Below are 17,767 nucleotides of genomic sequence, written 5' to 3'. Positions count from 1 at the left end.
CGCGCCCGCCCCGCGCCCGCTCGCTCGCGAGTCAGCTCTGCCGCCGCTGCCGCTCTAGCACAGGCGGAGACACAGAGACACACAGACTCTGAGAGCAGTTTTCGTGCAACTCAAAATTAGCGCGGGCAGGTTTAACATCGATAATCGGCTGCGAAATGATCCCAGCAGCCGGGGGCACAGCCTCGGCCCCGTCGCCCTCGGTTTATACAGCTAACAAAAGAAACCAGGACCTGTCTCTAAATAGCCATCTTAGGCTTCAAGGCTAGGCAGAAGCTGTAGGCCTCAAAAAAGGGCCTATGGAGATGGATAGATCTGGGAGAGGGATCTGAATCGGCCCCGACCCCGGCCCCCCCAGAACCCGCGGACGTCGCTATCCGGAACAGTATTGATCCTTTTGAACTTTTTTTTTTTTTTTTAAAGTGTAAACCGACCGCGTTGAGATTTAAAAGGGGGCGACAGAGGGACTTGCGATTGGTTATTGTCCGGGCTTCAAAAACAAAACAAACCCACCAGACCCCCCCCCAAACAAAACAAGTGCTGCTAAATACAGGAAAATAGGGTGAAAACGCAGTAATTCAAGCAGCTCTTGCTTAGTAACTCTTACAGAACGATCCGAATTACCCACTGACGCTTTAGGTATCTACAGATCTCTGTAGAATGGGTATTTATTTCATAGTTAGGATACGGTTTTCTTGGATTATGCACTTTCAGACGCGTATGCCTGTATTTTTAACAGGTTTCTGAGAAGAATCAGTGGGGAGAAATTGTTGAAGAGTTCAACTTTCCCAGAAGTTGTTCTAACGCTGCCTTTGCTTTAAAACAGTATTACTTGCGGTGAGTAGTATTGACTCTTCCACAGTATTGGGGTATAAGGGATTTAGTAAGATTTGGGGGGAGATTTTTTTTTTTTTAAAGAAAAACATAAAAAAGAAACTTGCCCACAGTCCATTTGAAATTATAATGACTGATTAATTTCAATCTGAGAAGCATTAAATATGGACAAAATACGATTGTAGGAAGGTGAAAGTTTTTCACCTCTTTTACGATTGTTTACATTTTTCATACAAAATCCTTCCAGGTGAGACCCCACCCAATCTTGGTAAACATTCTTTTGTGACATTGTTATTGATTGCTTGATATCCACAGAGGGGCGGGAAGGTGATGCTTAGTAAAAGAGTTAAAGATAGTTAATGAAACTTTGTATCCCTTGGGAAATTTTTTTCTTTATTTTGGAAACTCCTTTACCTTTTTATGACTTTAAGAATTTTTAAAAAATGAAAGCTTGTACTGTGTCATTGAGTAGTTTTTAAGTAGGATATTTCTACATGTTAGTACCTTAGGTGACCATATTGTTATTAAAACAATTTTTTTGTTGATTTTTGAGTGGCTTAAAAATGTTGGAAAAAATCATATCTTTAGGAAAATTTGGGATATTTTGAAACAAGATACTTTGATTTGGATTTTCTTTCATTCTCCTTTTTTGACTGAGTATTTGACAAGATAAATTTCTTAGTTGGTATGTGGTACAGTTTAGATAATATATTTTGTGATTTAGTTATTTTATTATTTTTTTCCAGGTTTTTTAGGAATATTTTCATATTATTGTAAGGTCATCTTTTATTTTTAATGTTTATTTACCCATACAAAGACCTTAGTTGATGGTTTTTCTTTAAAACTAAAATAATGCTCTGCGTGTTTATTGATTTTTAATACTGTTTTTGTAGCATGGCTTTCCTTTTTATAATATGATTTCTAATAAGTTCAATTTTGCATTTATTGTTGCTCAGAATGCACACAGTTATTCTGTTTCATGTTCAGTATTCTGAAATAGGAAATGCAGTAATTGCACAGGTGCACTTTCTATTGGCTAGCTTAGATTGACTTCATGCTGGAAGCTGAAGAGCTTGCAGAACTTTGTGGAGTAGTTTTTGAGTTTCACAGAAGTCTAGAAATATTCAATATGGTTTATTGCTATCTTATTTATGATGGCATGTGTGTCAGAGTATGTTTTTAAATAAAAGGCTAAATTAAAAAAAAAAAACGTTAAAATTAACCTCCAAAGCTCCTGATTTAGCAATGTGGTACACAATATAGAATTTTATATTTATTATGGCATCCATATGCTCATTTTCATTGCATATATTATAATATTGAGAAGAATACTGTTAAATAAACGTTCTGTATTTATGGTAGTTTGAACCATTGATATTTATTGGATTAATGAATTGATTAAACTTTAATACCTGAAAGGTAGTGTATGATACACATGGTTAATGAAGTGTATTTTTTTCTGAAGAATTTGCATTCATGCTAACACAGTTTTAGCATAATCCATGAAATGTCTAGGCTTCTTAACTTTTTGCAGAAGTTAATCATAAATATTATTTTTCCACTTGTAATTTTTGTCTTGAGATATATCCTGCATTGATTATGATTATAAGTACTATTTAGGACTGTATAATTTTAAGGTTGTTTGCAACTATTTACATTGTCCTCAGATCAGTGTAGGCTTTATGCTCTTATTAGAAGCTGCTCTTTGAACTATGTCCTTAGCTAAACTTGTTTTTCCTCCATATGTCACTCTCCAGGTTTGTTTTTGTACAGTTGTAGCTAGGCTACTAGGAAAAAAGTTGGAGCATTTGTTTTGGAAAATAAAACCATGTGAAGATTTGCATGGCTTATAAAGAAATACAAAGGAATATGCTGGTCAAAAATTGGGTACTGCCAACCTTGAAAGAAATTTTCCCTAGTGGTGTAATATTGCACAGTTAGGGAACATGTATTATGTTGGTTTTTACACCTCTCTCTGAAAAACCTTAGGGGCAGACAGGATGCCAGCCTCTAACAGTTATTTTTTCTGTTATTTAACTGGAATGCCTCTTCATAGTAAATAGTAATCAAGTGACTTTGTAAGTTACTTTTTTGCTTTATCAAATTGAGTATCATAGTTTCTGATGGACAGACGGTGCAGTGTGTTTCTTAAGTCACAGGTGGGATAATTTTTTTAAATGTTAACTGCTTTTTCATTTGACCTATTGTAAGACTGTGATTACTATACAGTGTGCTGGTTCTCATTGACTCTTTAAATCTACTATTTGCTCACATCCCCCTATAATTTTACTGTTAATTGGATGAATACTTGTTAGCCTAGTATTTTATGTATATCTTCATAATATTCCAGACACTTAAATAAGGAATTGCAAACTAATATGCTGCCATGTTTTTGCCATTTTTATGTTTGTTTTGATATAAACATAGACAAAGTTATTAAATATAGAGAGTTGAGTTTAGTGGACTGCCAAAATGTAGCTTGATTGTATGAAAACATAAGTTTACTTATTTATAGATTGTATATAGAAATTTCTTAAAGTCTAAATCTGAAAATGCAATTGATTATTTGTTTTAACATTGGCATTTAATTTTAAAACTGTAAGTGCCAACTAACAACATACATTGTTTAAAAGTTGAACATTAATCGTCTATGATGTCTGTATTCTTTATTTTCATTTGATTTGTTTCTTGGTATGTATATATGAGCAAATGTTTATTATTCGAATATCTCAGTAAGTATGAAAGGATAAGGTATAATTTCCTACATTTTTGTAGGTGGAGAAGTGCAAAAAATTAAGTGGCTTTGGGGGCATTCATTAATTGTACAAAAGAATTGTGTTCATGACATGTATTCAGTAATATTTAATAACTCTATTATAAATTCAGTTTGTTAGTCACAAATTGTTTTAAGAAATTTAAATATAATTGGAAATTACATGTGGTTAAATTTATGCCCAAGTATATCTATTCCTAGTGAGTTCCATGTATACTCAGTGGATTTTTTGTTGTTGTTGTTCTGTTTTGTGGCTAAGCTAGGGGGATGATTTATTATTCTTATTTCAGTTAATTTGAAGGCTTGTTATGAAGATTTAGGGAAATATTTCAAATACTTGAAGAATTTTGACTAGTACCAATAGTATTGGAATAGTCAAGGTTAACTTGATGCTTCCATTATAAAACTTGATGTTTTTCTTGAAAGGAGGTGAAATGAACATTTAAAAATGTATTTCACAAAACTATTTATTACTGGTGTTCTGGCATTGAAACATATAATGCTAGTTTTTTGTTTTTTCAATAAATATTCAACCTTTTAAGTTGAGGTCAATTCTTGCCTTCTATGTGGGAGGCCCGGGTTCTGTTTCCATCCAGTGTACACCTCAGGTGCAGCCAACTACTACTCATCTGTAAGTGCAGCATGCTGCCCTGATGCTGAGTGGATTTCAGCAGAGCTTCTAGACTGAAACAGACAAGAAAGAAAGGCTTGGCAATCTACTTCTAAAAATTAGCTAGCCCTGTGTATTGCAATGCTCTGATCCTGTTCTGCGTGGTGTTGACATGAGTGGTGGGATGAGGGGGGGTAGATTGGACGGCAACAATTTTTAGAATAGTCAGACATATTATTGTAGAGTTGTCATCCATCATAGTAGATTTTCATTTGCATTGTGAATTTAAAAAAACAAAAACCAAACCAAACCCCTGAATCAGTTGCCTTGAAGTTGATTCTGACTAATGGTAACCCCATGTGTTTTAGGGTAGATATTTATTCTATAGGGTTTTCAAATGGCTATGATTTTTTAGAAGTGGATCATCAGACCTTTTTCTTCAACTATGCCTCTGGGTGGGCAGATTTGAACTGTCCTTCAATATACACCAGTAGAGGGAGTTTCTGTTAATCAGTTGAATGGAATGAATATATTCATGTATTTTGTAATTAGTGTCCACCATGTAGATCAGTTATTGTAAGAGAAAGCTTGTTAGGAGTTACTTAACATGTATATAACATAAGCGTAACATTGAGTTATGTTTCAGAAATCGTGGTAAAGAAAGTAAAACATAGGATTTGTGAGTTGCTTAATAGAGAGTACTCTGGTTTGAGAAAGGAAAATAAAAGTAATACAGAGACTAGCGCAACAACTGGCTGAGTAAATTATTCATGTATGTATATATATATATGTATATGTAATTTACTTTTATAAACTGTATCCTTTCCTTTTGAACAAACCAGATTTTGATGTCTTCTGATATTCTGTTACATTTTAAAGGGCATGTAGACTTGTTGATAGAGGGAACAGAAAGTAGAGAAGGTTGAAAGACTGATCAAAGCTCAGCTAGATTAATGTTGTGTCCTAGAAACTTGTTTTGGTGCCAATACAAAATAGCTTAAATTTGCCCCAAAATAAAATTAATTTAATATTGAAATCTAGTTTTTTCCAACATAATTATAAATTTCAAAAAGGATATGGACTAAAAACTATAATTCACAAAAATGTTTAAATGCTTTTTTACATTTTAATTGTTGACCATAACTATTTACTAAAAATATCTATTTCTGAATAGGAGCACTCTTTTATAATCCTGTTATTTTCTCTGGTGTGGATTTAGTATTTTCGTAGTTGTTTATGAAATCCACTATAATTTTTTTGGTAGAAAAGTATATGACATTATGGCTCTTTTACATTCCCAAGTGGAATGAAGTTTGAAGTTGGGAAAGGAAGAAAAAACAAACACTTTAATTCCTTGGAATATGCATTGCATATGTTAGAAATTATTTTCATCATTTTGTGAAGGCTGCTTATTGGGCATTTTCCAGAGTGATGTAGAACTTCCCAAAGTTTAATTGTAAAATGGGGCTTACCTGATTGAGAACTACAGGGCTTATGGGAAGGAAAGGAAGATTCTCTTTCTTTGCATCTTTGATTTTCCGCCACCATCATCGTTACATTCTTTAATATTCAGAATCAGTCTGAGAAGAAATTCCCAGCTTAGGCTTTATGAAATACTAGTTTTCCTGAAATGTTAGTATGTGTCCTTGGAAAAAGCCCAAATAACTTTGTGCAATTAAATTTGGGTTACTTGATTGCAGGACCTCTTAGAGACTTTATTAATGTGCAGTGTGGATTTGTAGAAGAAATGGGGAAACAGTATTATCTTCCCCCCACCTGCAGTCAAGGACTGTTTGGTAGCTCTGAGCTAGAAGAAATAAAAGTTAAGGAAGAAAAATATAAATATATAAAACAGTGGGGAAAATGAGGTGAGAAGTAGCTATATTTTTTTCTGGTGTTGTTGTTATGTACCGTCAAGTCGGATCCAACTCATAGTGACCCCTCCTTGGGTTTTTTAGGTGGTTTCACTATGGAAGTAGATTGCCCCATCTTCCTTCCGAGGAGTGGCTGGTGGGTTTGAACCGCCAGCCTTCTGGTTAGCAGTCAAGTGCCTTAGGCACTATGCTGCCAGAGCTCCCATTTTTTTTTTTTTGTGTAGAGATATATAAGTATACCAAAAACCAAACCAAATTAACTGCCATTGAGTTGATTCATAGTGCCCCCTTTGGGTTTCTGAGGTGGTCAATCTTTGCGGAAGTAGATTGTCCAGTCTTCCTTCCATGGAGCTGTTTGAACCGCTGACCTTCTGGTTAGCCTTATCCACTACGCCACTAGATCTCCTTATATATAAGTATAAACCAAAAAAACCAAACTCACTGCCATTGGGTCTGTTTTGACTCTTAGCAACTTCTCCTTGGGTTTCTAAGGAGGTTTAAATAATTTTAAATTGGAGCTATTATTTGCATATCTTTATCAATGGCTGTACAAAATTATTTTGACAGTATTTGTAAAATGATTGTTCAGAGAGGGGACTTTAAGATTATCTTGTACTCAGTGACAGAGAGGGAAGGTTTAATTGCAGGACAAGTGCTAATAGAAGAGTTGAAACTTGTAAGTTTAGAAGTGGTCTTAATTGGTCCAGAGTTGGGGAAAGTGTCATTGCAGATGCATAACAGTATTTTTACCCATTCTTTAAACTATAATGTGACACAAAAACAAATATGACAAAGATTTTTAATTACAGGCAATGGTTCATTTGTTGGCATAATCTTTAAAACAAAAGAAGTTGTGATTAGTTTATTTGATTCATTTAGTCTGTGGAAGACAGATACTTTCACTTACATTATTACTTGAATCAGCAGCTCTCAAAAGTCAAGTAACTTCTTTTTTTCCCTGTTGTCCAAGAGTCTTACTAGGTGCTTCTATTTTTAACAGAATATTTGTATTTAAAATTTTGTGTTTTGAATTTGTCTAAAAGTGTCTCTAGAAAATTATGGCAGAATCATTTATCAGATTGTTTTGTAGGATAGTTACTGCTTTTGTTGAAATGTAATGATAGTCCTGCTAAAAATTTGTACTTCCTTCAGTTCTATGACTTTAAAAACTGAGAAATCATATGATGAATTTTAATATTCGGGAAAAGCCACTTTGTCTAAGGATCAGACTTACTGGAGTTTAAAAAAAAAATGGAGATGTTAGGATTAAAGATTATTTTAGAGATTTAAATTATCATTTTTATGAAAAGCAAAAATACTGGTTTTTAAATTGAAAACCAATGTAAATAACATGATTTGTTCAGTTATCTATAGTAGAAGAGGCAAGGGAAGTAAGTTGGTTGATTCACAAATGCACAAAAATGCATTTGTATGCAGAAGTGATGGAGCTCTGGTGGTGCATTGGTTAAAGCACTCAGCTGCAAACCAGAAAGTTAGCAGTTTGAACCCATCAGCCATTCCATGGGAGAAAGATGTGACAGTCTGCTTCTGGAAAGATTTACAGCATTGGAAACCTTGTGGGGCAGTTCTGCTCTGTCCTGTAGGGTTGCTGTGAGTCAGAGTCAGCAACAGTGGGCTTGGTTTTCTCTGCATTATTATACAGTAGTGATCAGTATTGGTTATCAATCATAAAAATACATCAGTGCAGTCACTCAGGAAATAAAACTTCTGGGGGACCTGGAATAAAGAGGTGGTTTAGAGCAAATTGTTACTTTCAGTAGTTTAGTTTGCTAGTGCTGCTGTAACACACGTAACATGAGTAGGTGGCTTTAAAGAACAGCAGTTTATTTTCTCACAGTTCAGGAGGCTAGAAATCTGAATTTAAGGAATGACCTCAGGAAGGAGGTTCTTTCTTGTCTATTTCAGCTTATGGTAGCTTCCAGCAATCCTTGGCATTTCTTAGCTTCCTTTTTTTCTTCCCTCAGGTATGTCTCTGGTCTATTACACTTTTTATAACTCAGAAGTAATTAAGCTTAAGACCCACCCTATTCTGGTATGGCTTCATTAACAGAGGAAAACCATTATTTCCAAATAGGATCATCCACAGGTGTAAGTCCAGGTATTCAACACATATTTTTAGAGACATAATTCAGTCCCTAACAATAGCATTCTGGTTACCTACGAATTTCATTAAGCTTTCCAACAATTGTCTTTAAAATAGAGTCAAACATACATTTTTCTGTTTAAGTACAAAGCAATTTCACTTGTGCTTGAATATATTTTGCGTATTCATTATGTTGTGAATTGAGGGTTAATTAATTTCTGTAAGATATATACCCGGTTGGCTAAGAACCAAACCAAATTCACTGTCCTCAAGTTGGTTTCGACTCATAGTGACCCCTCCTTGGGTTTCTGAGGCCGATCTCTACGGAAGTAGATCGCCCAGTCTTCCTTTCGAGGAGTGGCGTGTGGCGTGGTGGATTTGAACCGCCAGGTGTCTGGTTAGCAGTCAAATGCCTTAGGCACTATGCCACCCTATTGCTGGAACTGAAATTGGTGATTTCTAGGAGTAGCCAGCACATTCAGAACTGTTGCCAAAAATGATAGATCCATAATTCCATTGGTATCTGTCATTGTTTCCAGGGCTTCACCCCACTGACTGAAGCAGTGTTTTATGGTGGGGCTATAAGAACAATCTGTTGTTTTTGTTGTTTTGGCTATTTTATCTCATTAGTCTCTTAATAGTTCCCTTTTCTTTTTCTCATCAAGACATCATTCTAGATTTGTTTATTGCTTCATTGGAGTGGACTCGAGCTACTAACAACAACAAGTGTCAATTAACTTGTCCCTCTATCCCTTGTACTTCCAGAAAACTGATAGATCTAAATGTTGATAACATTCAAGTTCAATATTTTTTAGCATTCTTAACTGGTAGTGCTGTGCTTTTCAACATTACCATGAGGCATATAATGTCCCGTTTTATTAATGCTAAAATCAGGGGTTTCAGGTACTGATAGTCTAAAACATTGTAATTTTATGAGTATCCAGGTGATAATCTTAAGTACACTGAAGTTTGAGAACAACTGATCTAAGTATTGTAGTGAAACCAATTTAGTTACTAATATAACTGGTTTAACTTGGCATCAGCTTGTTGACCAGGACTTCATGCAGAACAAAACCTGTATGTGACATCTGGTCTAAGGGCACCTGCTCAAGCTGCACCTGTCACTTCTAAGTAGAGCATGGGCACACCCTAGACTTTGTCTGTGGGCTCCAGAGACAATAACAAGGGCTCCACTTCAGTTTTAAATAAATAAATAAATAAAAAGTGGTAAATGAACTATCAATTCTAATTCATATAATTTGGATTTTTAAAAAAATTAATTTAAAATAAGTTTTTCTTCAATTATTCCTAATTAGAAATTTTGGTTTTAAACATATACAAGTTTTTTTTTTCTAAGAGTTTATGGCATTCTTCCCCACCAGGATGCCATTTGTTTGTTTGAAATATTTAATGCTTAGTCTGTTTATGAGTAGTTTATCTATCACATAACTGCTTAGGGGAGTTAACTTGTGTAAGGTTTTTTTTTTTAATTATAATACAAACAATAGCTTGTTTTGTTTAATGCACTTTACCTTCTTTTTCCAGAGCACTGTCATATATCTGAGGAGCTGTGGTATCGTAGTGCCTAAGGCACTTGACTGCTAACCAGAAGGCTGGTGGTTCAAACCCACCAGCCAATCCTTGGAAGGAAGGTTGGGCAATCTACATCTGTAGTGATACTGCCTTGGAAACCCAAAGAGGGGTTGCCATGAGTTGGGTCTGACTCGACGGCACATGACAACAACAACAATCGTATATCTGAGATTTTATTTTTATCACTTCAAATTTTAGAACTAAGTGTGTTACTTAATTTTAGGGCAAATAAACCTTAGGAAACATTATTTACACCACTCAAAGTTCTTTTCCTCCTGGGCATGTGGGCTCCTTCATTAAAAAGGTAGACTATAGGTTGTATCCAATTCCCAATCTTAAGTGTCAGCCATAATTGCCAGTGAAGAAAGTATACTCTGTGTATTTTTGAACTGCATACTCCCAACTCCACCTCCCTATTGCTTTCCTTGGTGATAAACCTACTTTACATTTTATAACCAAAACCAAACTCACTGCCGTTGAGTCGGATCTGACTCATAGCGACCCCTCCTTGGATTTCCGAGGCAGTATCACTACGGAAATAGATTGCCTAACCTTCCTTCCGAGGAAAAGCATTGTCCTTTACATAACCTCTATTATCCATGGTTGCTAAATGACTTAAGTTATATTCCATGTTCCAGACATGTTTAGCTTTTGTTTCTGTCAAAACCAAAAAACCAAACTCACTTCTGTCAAGATAATTCTGACTTGTAGTGACTCTGTTAGCATATAATGAGGCTGAAGTATAATGCTGCTTTTTATGAAGCAGTATTGGAATAAGATTATTTGTATATACATCTTATAGCAAAATATAGCAAGTATCTATAATTCAGATCTTGCTTTCTGAGTTCTTAGTAACATGTTTGGTAAATTCTTAGTGTCTACTGTTCAGTTGCTGTGTAAAGATGATGTTTATTATAAATCAAACATATTTCATGATGAAGTATTTTAGGGTGGAGTTTTATGCCTGATCCTCTCCTAACCCCGTAATGAATTTCAAACAAATATCAATATCTATGTAAGTGGAGGTAGTACAATGTTCATCTATTAAATTGGGGCAAAGAGGAGATAAGTTATTGCCCTGTGCAGAAAATATCTAACTTGTAGGACTTTAGAAATTAGTTGAATTTTAATTTGTTGGTAGTAATACTGAGGTTAATCACATTTTCCATTAATGTTTCATAGATAAAGTGAATTTTCAATTTATTTGAGCTCAGACCAGACTATTTAGTATCTCAAAATAGTAGTTAGAACATTAGCAGGCTATACCTCCAAATAAGTTCTCTCTCGGGAGTGTTTAACTGTTGATTTGGTATAATCTTTTTAGTTTACCCATTAAAAAGTCAGTACCATGGACTGCTAAAAGAACTAACAGATCTGTCCTAGAGGAAGTGCCGCCAGAATGCTCCTTGGAAGCAAGAATGGCCAGACTTTGTCTCACCTATTTTGGTCATGTTGTAAGAAGGGACCATTCCCTGGAGAAGGATGTCATGCTTGGTAGGGTGGAGGGTTGATGAAAGAGGGGGAGGCCTTCAACGAGATGGATTGACACGGTGGCTGCGATGATGGGCTCAAGTATATCAGGGATTGTGGGGCTGGTGCAGGATCGGTCAGTGTTTTGTTCTGCTGTGCATGGGGTCGCTGTGAGTCGGAAACGACTCGACAGCACTTAACAACAACAACATTAAAAAGTCAAAATTCTGAATTTCTGAGTAGTTTTTCCAGGAAGCCTCATATTGTCAATGTATTAATTCAGTGTAGTAGTAAAAAACTATAAATGATTTTGGGAAATGGCAGTTTAGAGAGAGATGATGTACCTATCATGTTTTCTTGTCCTGCCTTGTTTTTTTTTTTTTTTAGCTATTTACCTACTTATGAACTCATACAAACCCTTAATCTATATTTATTAATTGTTACTATTTTGCCACTTTTGCTTTATATGTTTCTTTTTATATGTAATGGCATATGTGTGCATATATATATACACATATTATTATTATTGTAATTATTACTGTTGAATCTTTAAGTTATAGATACCATGCCCTTTGCTCTGAAATACAAGTGTATGTCATCTAATAACAAGGACATTCTCTTAATGACCATAGTACAATTATCAAATTCAGGAAATGTAACAGAAATGCTGTTGAGTTATCCAATTTACAGACCTTATTCAAATTTTGCCAGTTGTCTCAAAGATGCCTTTTATGATAGTTTTACACCATAGAATCAAGAATCTTATACTGCATTAAGTTGACATGTCTCCAGTTCTTTAGCCTTTGTGTGTCTTCCATGACATTACCTATTGTGAGCAGTATAGGCCAAATGTACTGTAGAATTTGGGTTTGTCTGATATTTTTTTCAGGATTAGATTTAGGATAGGCACTTTTGGCAGGAGGTGTGTGTGATGTCAGTTTGTCCCATTGCTGATTTTAACTTTGGTTAAGAAGGTATCCTCTAGGTTTCTCCCTTTTAACTCTACCATTCTGTTCCCATTTATTAGTAGGAAATTTATGATAAAGAAAACATTTTAGTTTTTGTTTATTTACTAACTAGATTTTTATTTTGTACAGTGGTTAAATCATTGCTATTATGCATTTTGTTTCTCAAATCGTCTCAAATTTGACCAGTTGGGGCCCTTTCAAGCTGGCTCTTTGTCCTTTTAACATGTTCTCATCATTTTTGAGCTTTTCCTGCTTTCTACACAATAAGATCTTCAGAGACAACTTCTCTTTTGCTTCCTTAGCCATAGTATCTGCTCTTTTCCCAAGGAGTCTTGATTCTTTTAAGTATGGATTGATATTTGGAAACCAAGTTCAGGATAATAGGTGTGCTCATTGCTATTGGGATGTCTTTGCTTCTAGGCCCTTTCAAGTTACAAAGCTAGGAAATATTTTTTTTGTGTGTGTGTATATGTGTATTTTGAAGGTCATGGGACTATACTGACACCTCTAATTACAGTCCACATGATAGTTTTTCTCACTTCTTTCATTCCGTGTATCTCTCTTTCCCACAATGAGAACTCAAGTTCCCAACAATAGTATATTTACACATCTCCTCAGTTCTAAAATGTTTATAGAATAGTCTCAGAACTGCCACACCCATACCACTACAAACAGTAGACCTACTAAGTAGAGTTAAAGATTTGTTTGCAGTTCTTTTTGTTTTTAGACTTGGCAGATAAAGTATGTTGTTGTTATTTGCCATCTCATCACGACCCCCACCTTGGGTTTCCAAGGCAGTATCTCTACAGAAGTAGATTGCTCAACCTTCCTTCTGAGATATATATTGTTGTTGTTGTTGTTATGTGCCCTCGAGTCAAACCCGACTCATAGTGACCCCTCCTTGGGTTTCCGAGGCAGTATCACTACAGAAGTAGGATTGCCCAACCTTCCTTCCGAGGAGTGGCTGGTGGGTTTGAACCGCCAGCCATCTGGTTAGCAGGCAAGTGTCTTAGCCACTATGCTACCAGAGTTCAAAATTCATAGGGCTTGGATTCACCCCCCTACCCTGTGTTTAACTCATTGGAATACAGTAAGAGTCATTTATTAAAATTTATTTTTGTTATTTTTCCATATCTTTGTTCATTTAGTTTTAGTTATAAATATGTAAAACATTTAACAAGATTCTAAAATAAAAATTTTAAAAAGATGTGCTTTCCTGTCTTTTCCACCCCTTCCCATCCGTGCTCTGTTGGAAATTGATTTCCTTAGTTTCTGGTTATTCCTGTATTTCTTTTTGTGAAAATTAGCATATTATGTATGTTTTTGTATATGTATGTGTGTGTGCATTTCTTTTTCCTTCCACTTCTTAAATTATTATAGTGCACTTTTTTATGTACTTTCCCTTTTTTTGGGTAACTGTGTATCTTGAAAATAACTTTAAATCAGTTTATATGTTCTCATTCTTTGCAGCTGCATAGTATTCTGTTGTATGTTTGTATCCTAGTTTATTCAGTTATTCCCCTTATATAATGGCACTTAGATTATTTCCAATTGCAAATAATGTCACAATGAATAATCTTACACAGCCGGAGTGCTCCTAGAAGCGAGAATAGCCAGACTTCTTCGTCTTAACTACTTTGATCATATGGTCGGAAAGGACCATTTCCTGGAGAAGGATATCATGCTTGATAAAATGGAGGATCAGAAAAAAAGAAGACTCTCAACAAGGTGGATTGACACAGTGGCTGTGATGATTGGCTCAAGCATAGCAAGAATTGTAAGGATGGTGCAGGACCAGGCAGTGTTTCGTTCCATTGTACATAAGACTGCTGTGAGTCGGGATTAACTGAATGGCAGCTAACAATAACACCAGTTAACTTTATGCAAATCAATTTCATTTATTGAAGATGACCCTTCCAAGTATATTACTAAAGTAGAGATTGATTAAATAGTCAATGAATAAATGCAGGTATAGTTTTGTTAAGTGTTGCCAAGTTCCCAATTTGTAGGAGAGAACCATTTTTTCCCCACCAGCAGTGTTAAGTGCCAGTTCCACCAAACCCTTGCTAAGTGTTGTCAGGCTTTTTATGTTTAACCAATGTGAGGGATAAGAAATAGTGTCTCACAATTATTTAATTATTGAGGCTTTTTAGCATATTTTAGTTTTTGATAGCATCATTCCCATCTTGTAATTCTTTTTTAACAGTTTTTTTTTTCTTGAGTATTCTTTTATGTTTGTTTTGCCATATATACTTTAGTAGCAGTTTGTTCTGTTTCCAGAAAATAAAACTTACTGGTCTTTTTATGGTGATTATATTAAATTTCTAAAAATAAGAGAACTGATGCCTTGATGATACCAAGTTATCTTATCCAAGAACAAATGTTTTTTCATTTGCTCAAATCTTTTTGTGTCCGTCAAAAGTCTAAAGTTTTCCTTATAGAGTTTGAACATTTCTTGTTAAGTTTATTCTTAAGTATATTTTTTGTTGCTATTATTAATATGGTTTTCTCTTGTAATTGGTTGTTTATATGAAAGCTATTGATTTTTTAATTTATTTATGATTTACTGCTTTATGGAATTATTTTAATTATTTGTATTAGTTTTATTAGTGATTTTAAAAAACTAGCCAAATATGCTATGCTAGCATGCCGTCTGCAAACAAAAGCAAAAAAAAAAAAAACCCAAAGTCACTGCCCTTGAGTCGAATTTGACTCATAGTGACCCCTTTGGGTTTCCGAGGTGGTATCTTTACAGAAGTAGATTGCCCAATCTTCTTTCTGAGGAGTGGCTGGTGAGTTTGAATCTTCATCCTTCTGATTAGCAGTCAAATGCCTTAGGCAGTATGACACCAGTGCTCCCATTTAGTTTTAGTAATTTTATTAGTTAAAAAAAAATACGTATTCTAACTTATGTTGTTGTTGTTGTTGTTGTTGTTATGTGACGTCGAGTCGACTCTGACTCATTAGCGACCCCTCCTTGGGTTTCTGAGGCGGTATCACTATGAAAGTAGATTGCCTAACCTTCCTTTCGTGATTCTAACTTATATGTCTGTAACTTTTTAATTTTGCCTAATTATATTGATCAATACTTGCATACAATACTTCCATACAGGGAAAATTTTGGGGAAGAGGGAGTCCTTTCCTTGCCTTGACGTTAACTTCAGTTTTATGCCTCTGACATTTTCTCTTTGAGTATGACACTGCCGGCTATGTTTTCCTGATGCATTATCTTAACTCCCTGTATGTTTTAGAAAATTTAATTGTAATAATTCTGTGATGCAGAAAAGTATTCCTCTGCCCTTTCATTGAATAAGCAATATTGTTGGATTTAGAAGTCAGATTTAGTTATATCCTTCATATGTTTTTTTCTAGTAGAGTATGGTTCTTATTTATTAATTTTTTTTAAGTCTGTATTATTTCTTCATTATCTTTATTGAAGGAGGAGAGCTAATTCTGAATTTTAAAAAATTTAAAGATGCCTTTTGGGGTGCATATTTGAATGTGAATGAATGTTTCTAGTGTTCTAGGGATTTAACATACAAGTAAAACTCAGCTACAATGCTAAACAATAACTTTGGAAGAAAATCATCTTTCCAGTCTTATATATCTGCTATTTATTTTTCATTCTTTGCCAGTCATTGTATCACTTGTTATACAAAAAACAAGGCAATAATTTAAACCATTAACTGATTTTAATATTATTAAGACTAATTTGCATTTGGCAAATCTGTTGCAAAAGACCTCTTTCAAGTGCTGAAGAGAAAAGATACCTCCTTGAAGACTAAGGTGCACCTGACCCAAGCCATGGTGTTTTCAGTTGAGTTACGCCTGTGAGAGCTGGATAATGAATAAGGAAGGCTGAAGAAGAGCTGATGGTTTTGAGCTGTGGTGTTGGCAAAGAATGCTGAAAGTACCGTGGACTGCTAAAAGAGCTAACAAATCTGTCCTGGAAGAAGTGCAGCTGCAGTGCTCTTTGGAAGTGAGAATGGCCAGACTTCATCTCACCTACTTTGGTCATGTCGTCAGAAGAGACCATTCTCTAAAGAAAGATGTCATGCTTGGTAAGGTGGAGGATCAACACAAGAGGGGAAAGTCCTCAACAAGATGGATTGATAATGTGCCTGTAGCAATGGGCTCAGGTATAGTAGGGATTGTGAGGCTGGTACACGACCAGGTAGGGTTTCATTCTGTTGTACATAAGGTCTCTGAGTCAGAGACGACTCAGCGGCACATAACAACAACAAGACTGTTGCAAACCATGATTTAAATCATTCCTTGAATTTTATATTCACAAAATGAGAGGTAATTCTAGCTTAAAAGTCTTCTTTATATGTTATCCACCAAAATATCCTATCCAAAATAGATGACCAGCCTTTCTCCCAAGATGCCTCTGCATAGATTCAAATGCACCAGCGTTTCAGTTAGTAGCTGATTTCTTCATCTTTCACACCACCATCCTGAAAATTTAGATTTTTAAAGATAGGAGCAAAAAGGATATCGTTAGCTGCAATTGGATATGCTTACCAAATGATACAATCATCATTTTTAAAGGGTATTTTTATGGTGGTCTCTGCTTTCTGGTAGGCTAAATATTATTTTTACCGAAAAGGCAACTCAGGCCTGTAAAAAGCTAATTGACTTGCCTAAGATCACTGTTACTGAATGATGGAAAGGAAAAGTAGAAGCCAATTCGGAGCTACCTTTATTATAGTAGCCTTTCTGTTCCGTTTTAAAAGGAATACTTTTAGTAGATTGTCAGAGATTTCTTAGTTATTTTAAAATGTGACCTTCACTTTTACATTAAGATGCTTCTCCTGACTTAAAGCATCTGTGAGGCATAGGTATTAAATTGTAGAGGTGATAAATTTGCATTTGGTTTATTATTTGTTTTCACAGTCTTTTCTCTTTCCTCTTTTTATCTGAAGGATTGTATTTATAGGACAAGTGAGTATGATTGGAGTACCTGCAGCAAAACATACAACAATCACTGGGGGAAAAAATATTTACTACAGATACTCTTCATTTTAAGTAGTTTACTTTGAAACTTTAAAATTTACATATTTGATAAAAATGACCACTAATTAGTTTTTTTTTTTTTTTTTAAAGTAACCCGGAGAACTAACTTAAAGTTTTCCATCTAGTACATGATGTTTGAGATGGAGACCTCTACTGGAAGTATGAGGGAGTGGGTGGATTCACTTATACATTATAAAATACCAAGATTAAGGGACAATAGGGAGATTAATTTAAACAACAATCTATGTAAAGTGTCTTAGAGTCTGTTTAAAAGACTCCTTCTGATGATACCTTAAGTAATAGTATACTTTTGGCTTATGATACAGTAAGTTTTTTGAAAGCAGACTACCAAGTTTAGTTTTGGTTTATTCTAGCTAGCTAGCATATGGGAGCTCTGGTAGCATAGTGGCTAAGACACTTGCCTGCTAACCAGATGGCTGGCGGTTCAAACCCACCAGCCACTCCTCGGAAGAAGGTTGGGCAATCCTACTTCCGTAGTGATACTGCCTCGGAAACCCAAGGAGGGGT

At 35.1% G+C, this 17,767-nt stretch overlaps 1 protein-coding gene across 1 annotated transcript in view; it reads left to right on the top strand.

Moving 5' to 3' along the window:
• ARID2 (AT-rich interaction domain 2) overlaps window positions 1-17,767 on the top strand; it is a 325,308-nt gene that overhangs the window by 608 nt on the left and 306,933 nt on the right. The window contains exon 3 of the mRNA XM_007937912.1: window positions 737-834. Within this exon, the coding sequence (XP_007936103.1) occupies window positions 737-834 (98 nt within the window). The remainder of the gene's footprint in view (window positions 1-736; window positions 835-17,767) is intronic.

This window comes from Orycteropus afer, unplaced genomic scaffold (assembly GCF_000298275.1).
Source record: "Orycteropus afer afer isolate SDZICR_OR568_19922 unplaced genomic scaffold, OryAfe1.0 scaffold00045, whole genome shotgun sequence".
NCBI lineage: Eukaryota > Metazoa > Chordata > Mammalia > Tubulidentata > Orycteropodidae > Orycteropus > Orycteropus afer.
This window is presented reverse-complemented; position numbering and strand designations above follow the sequence as displayed.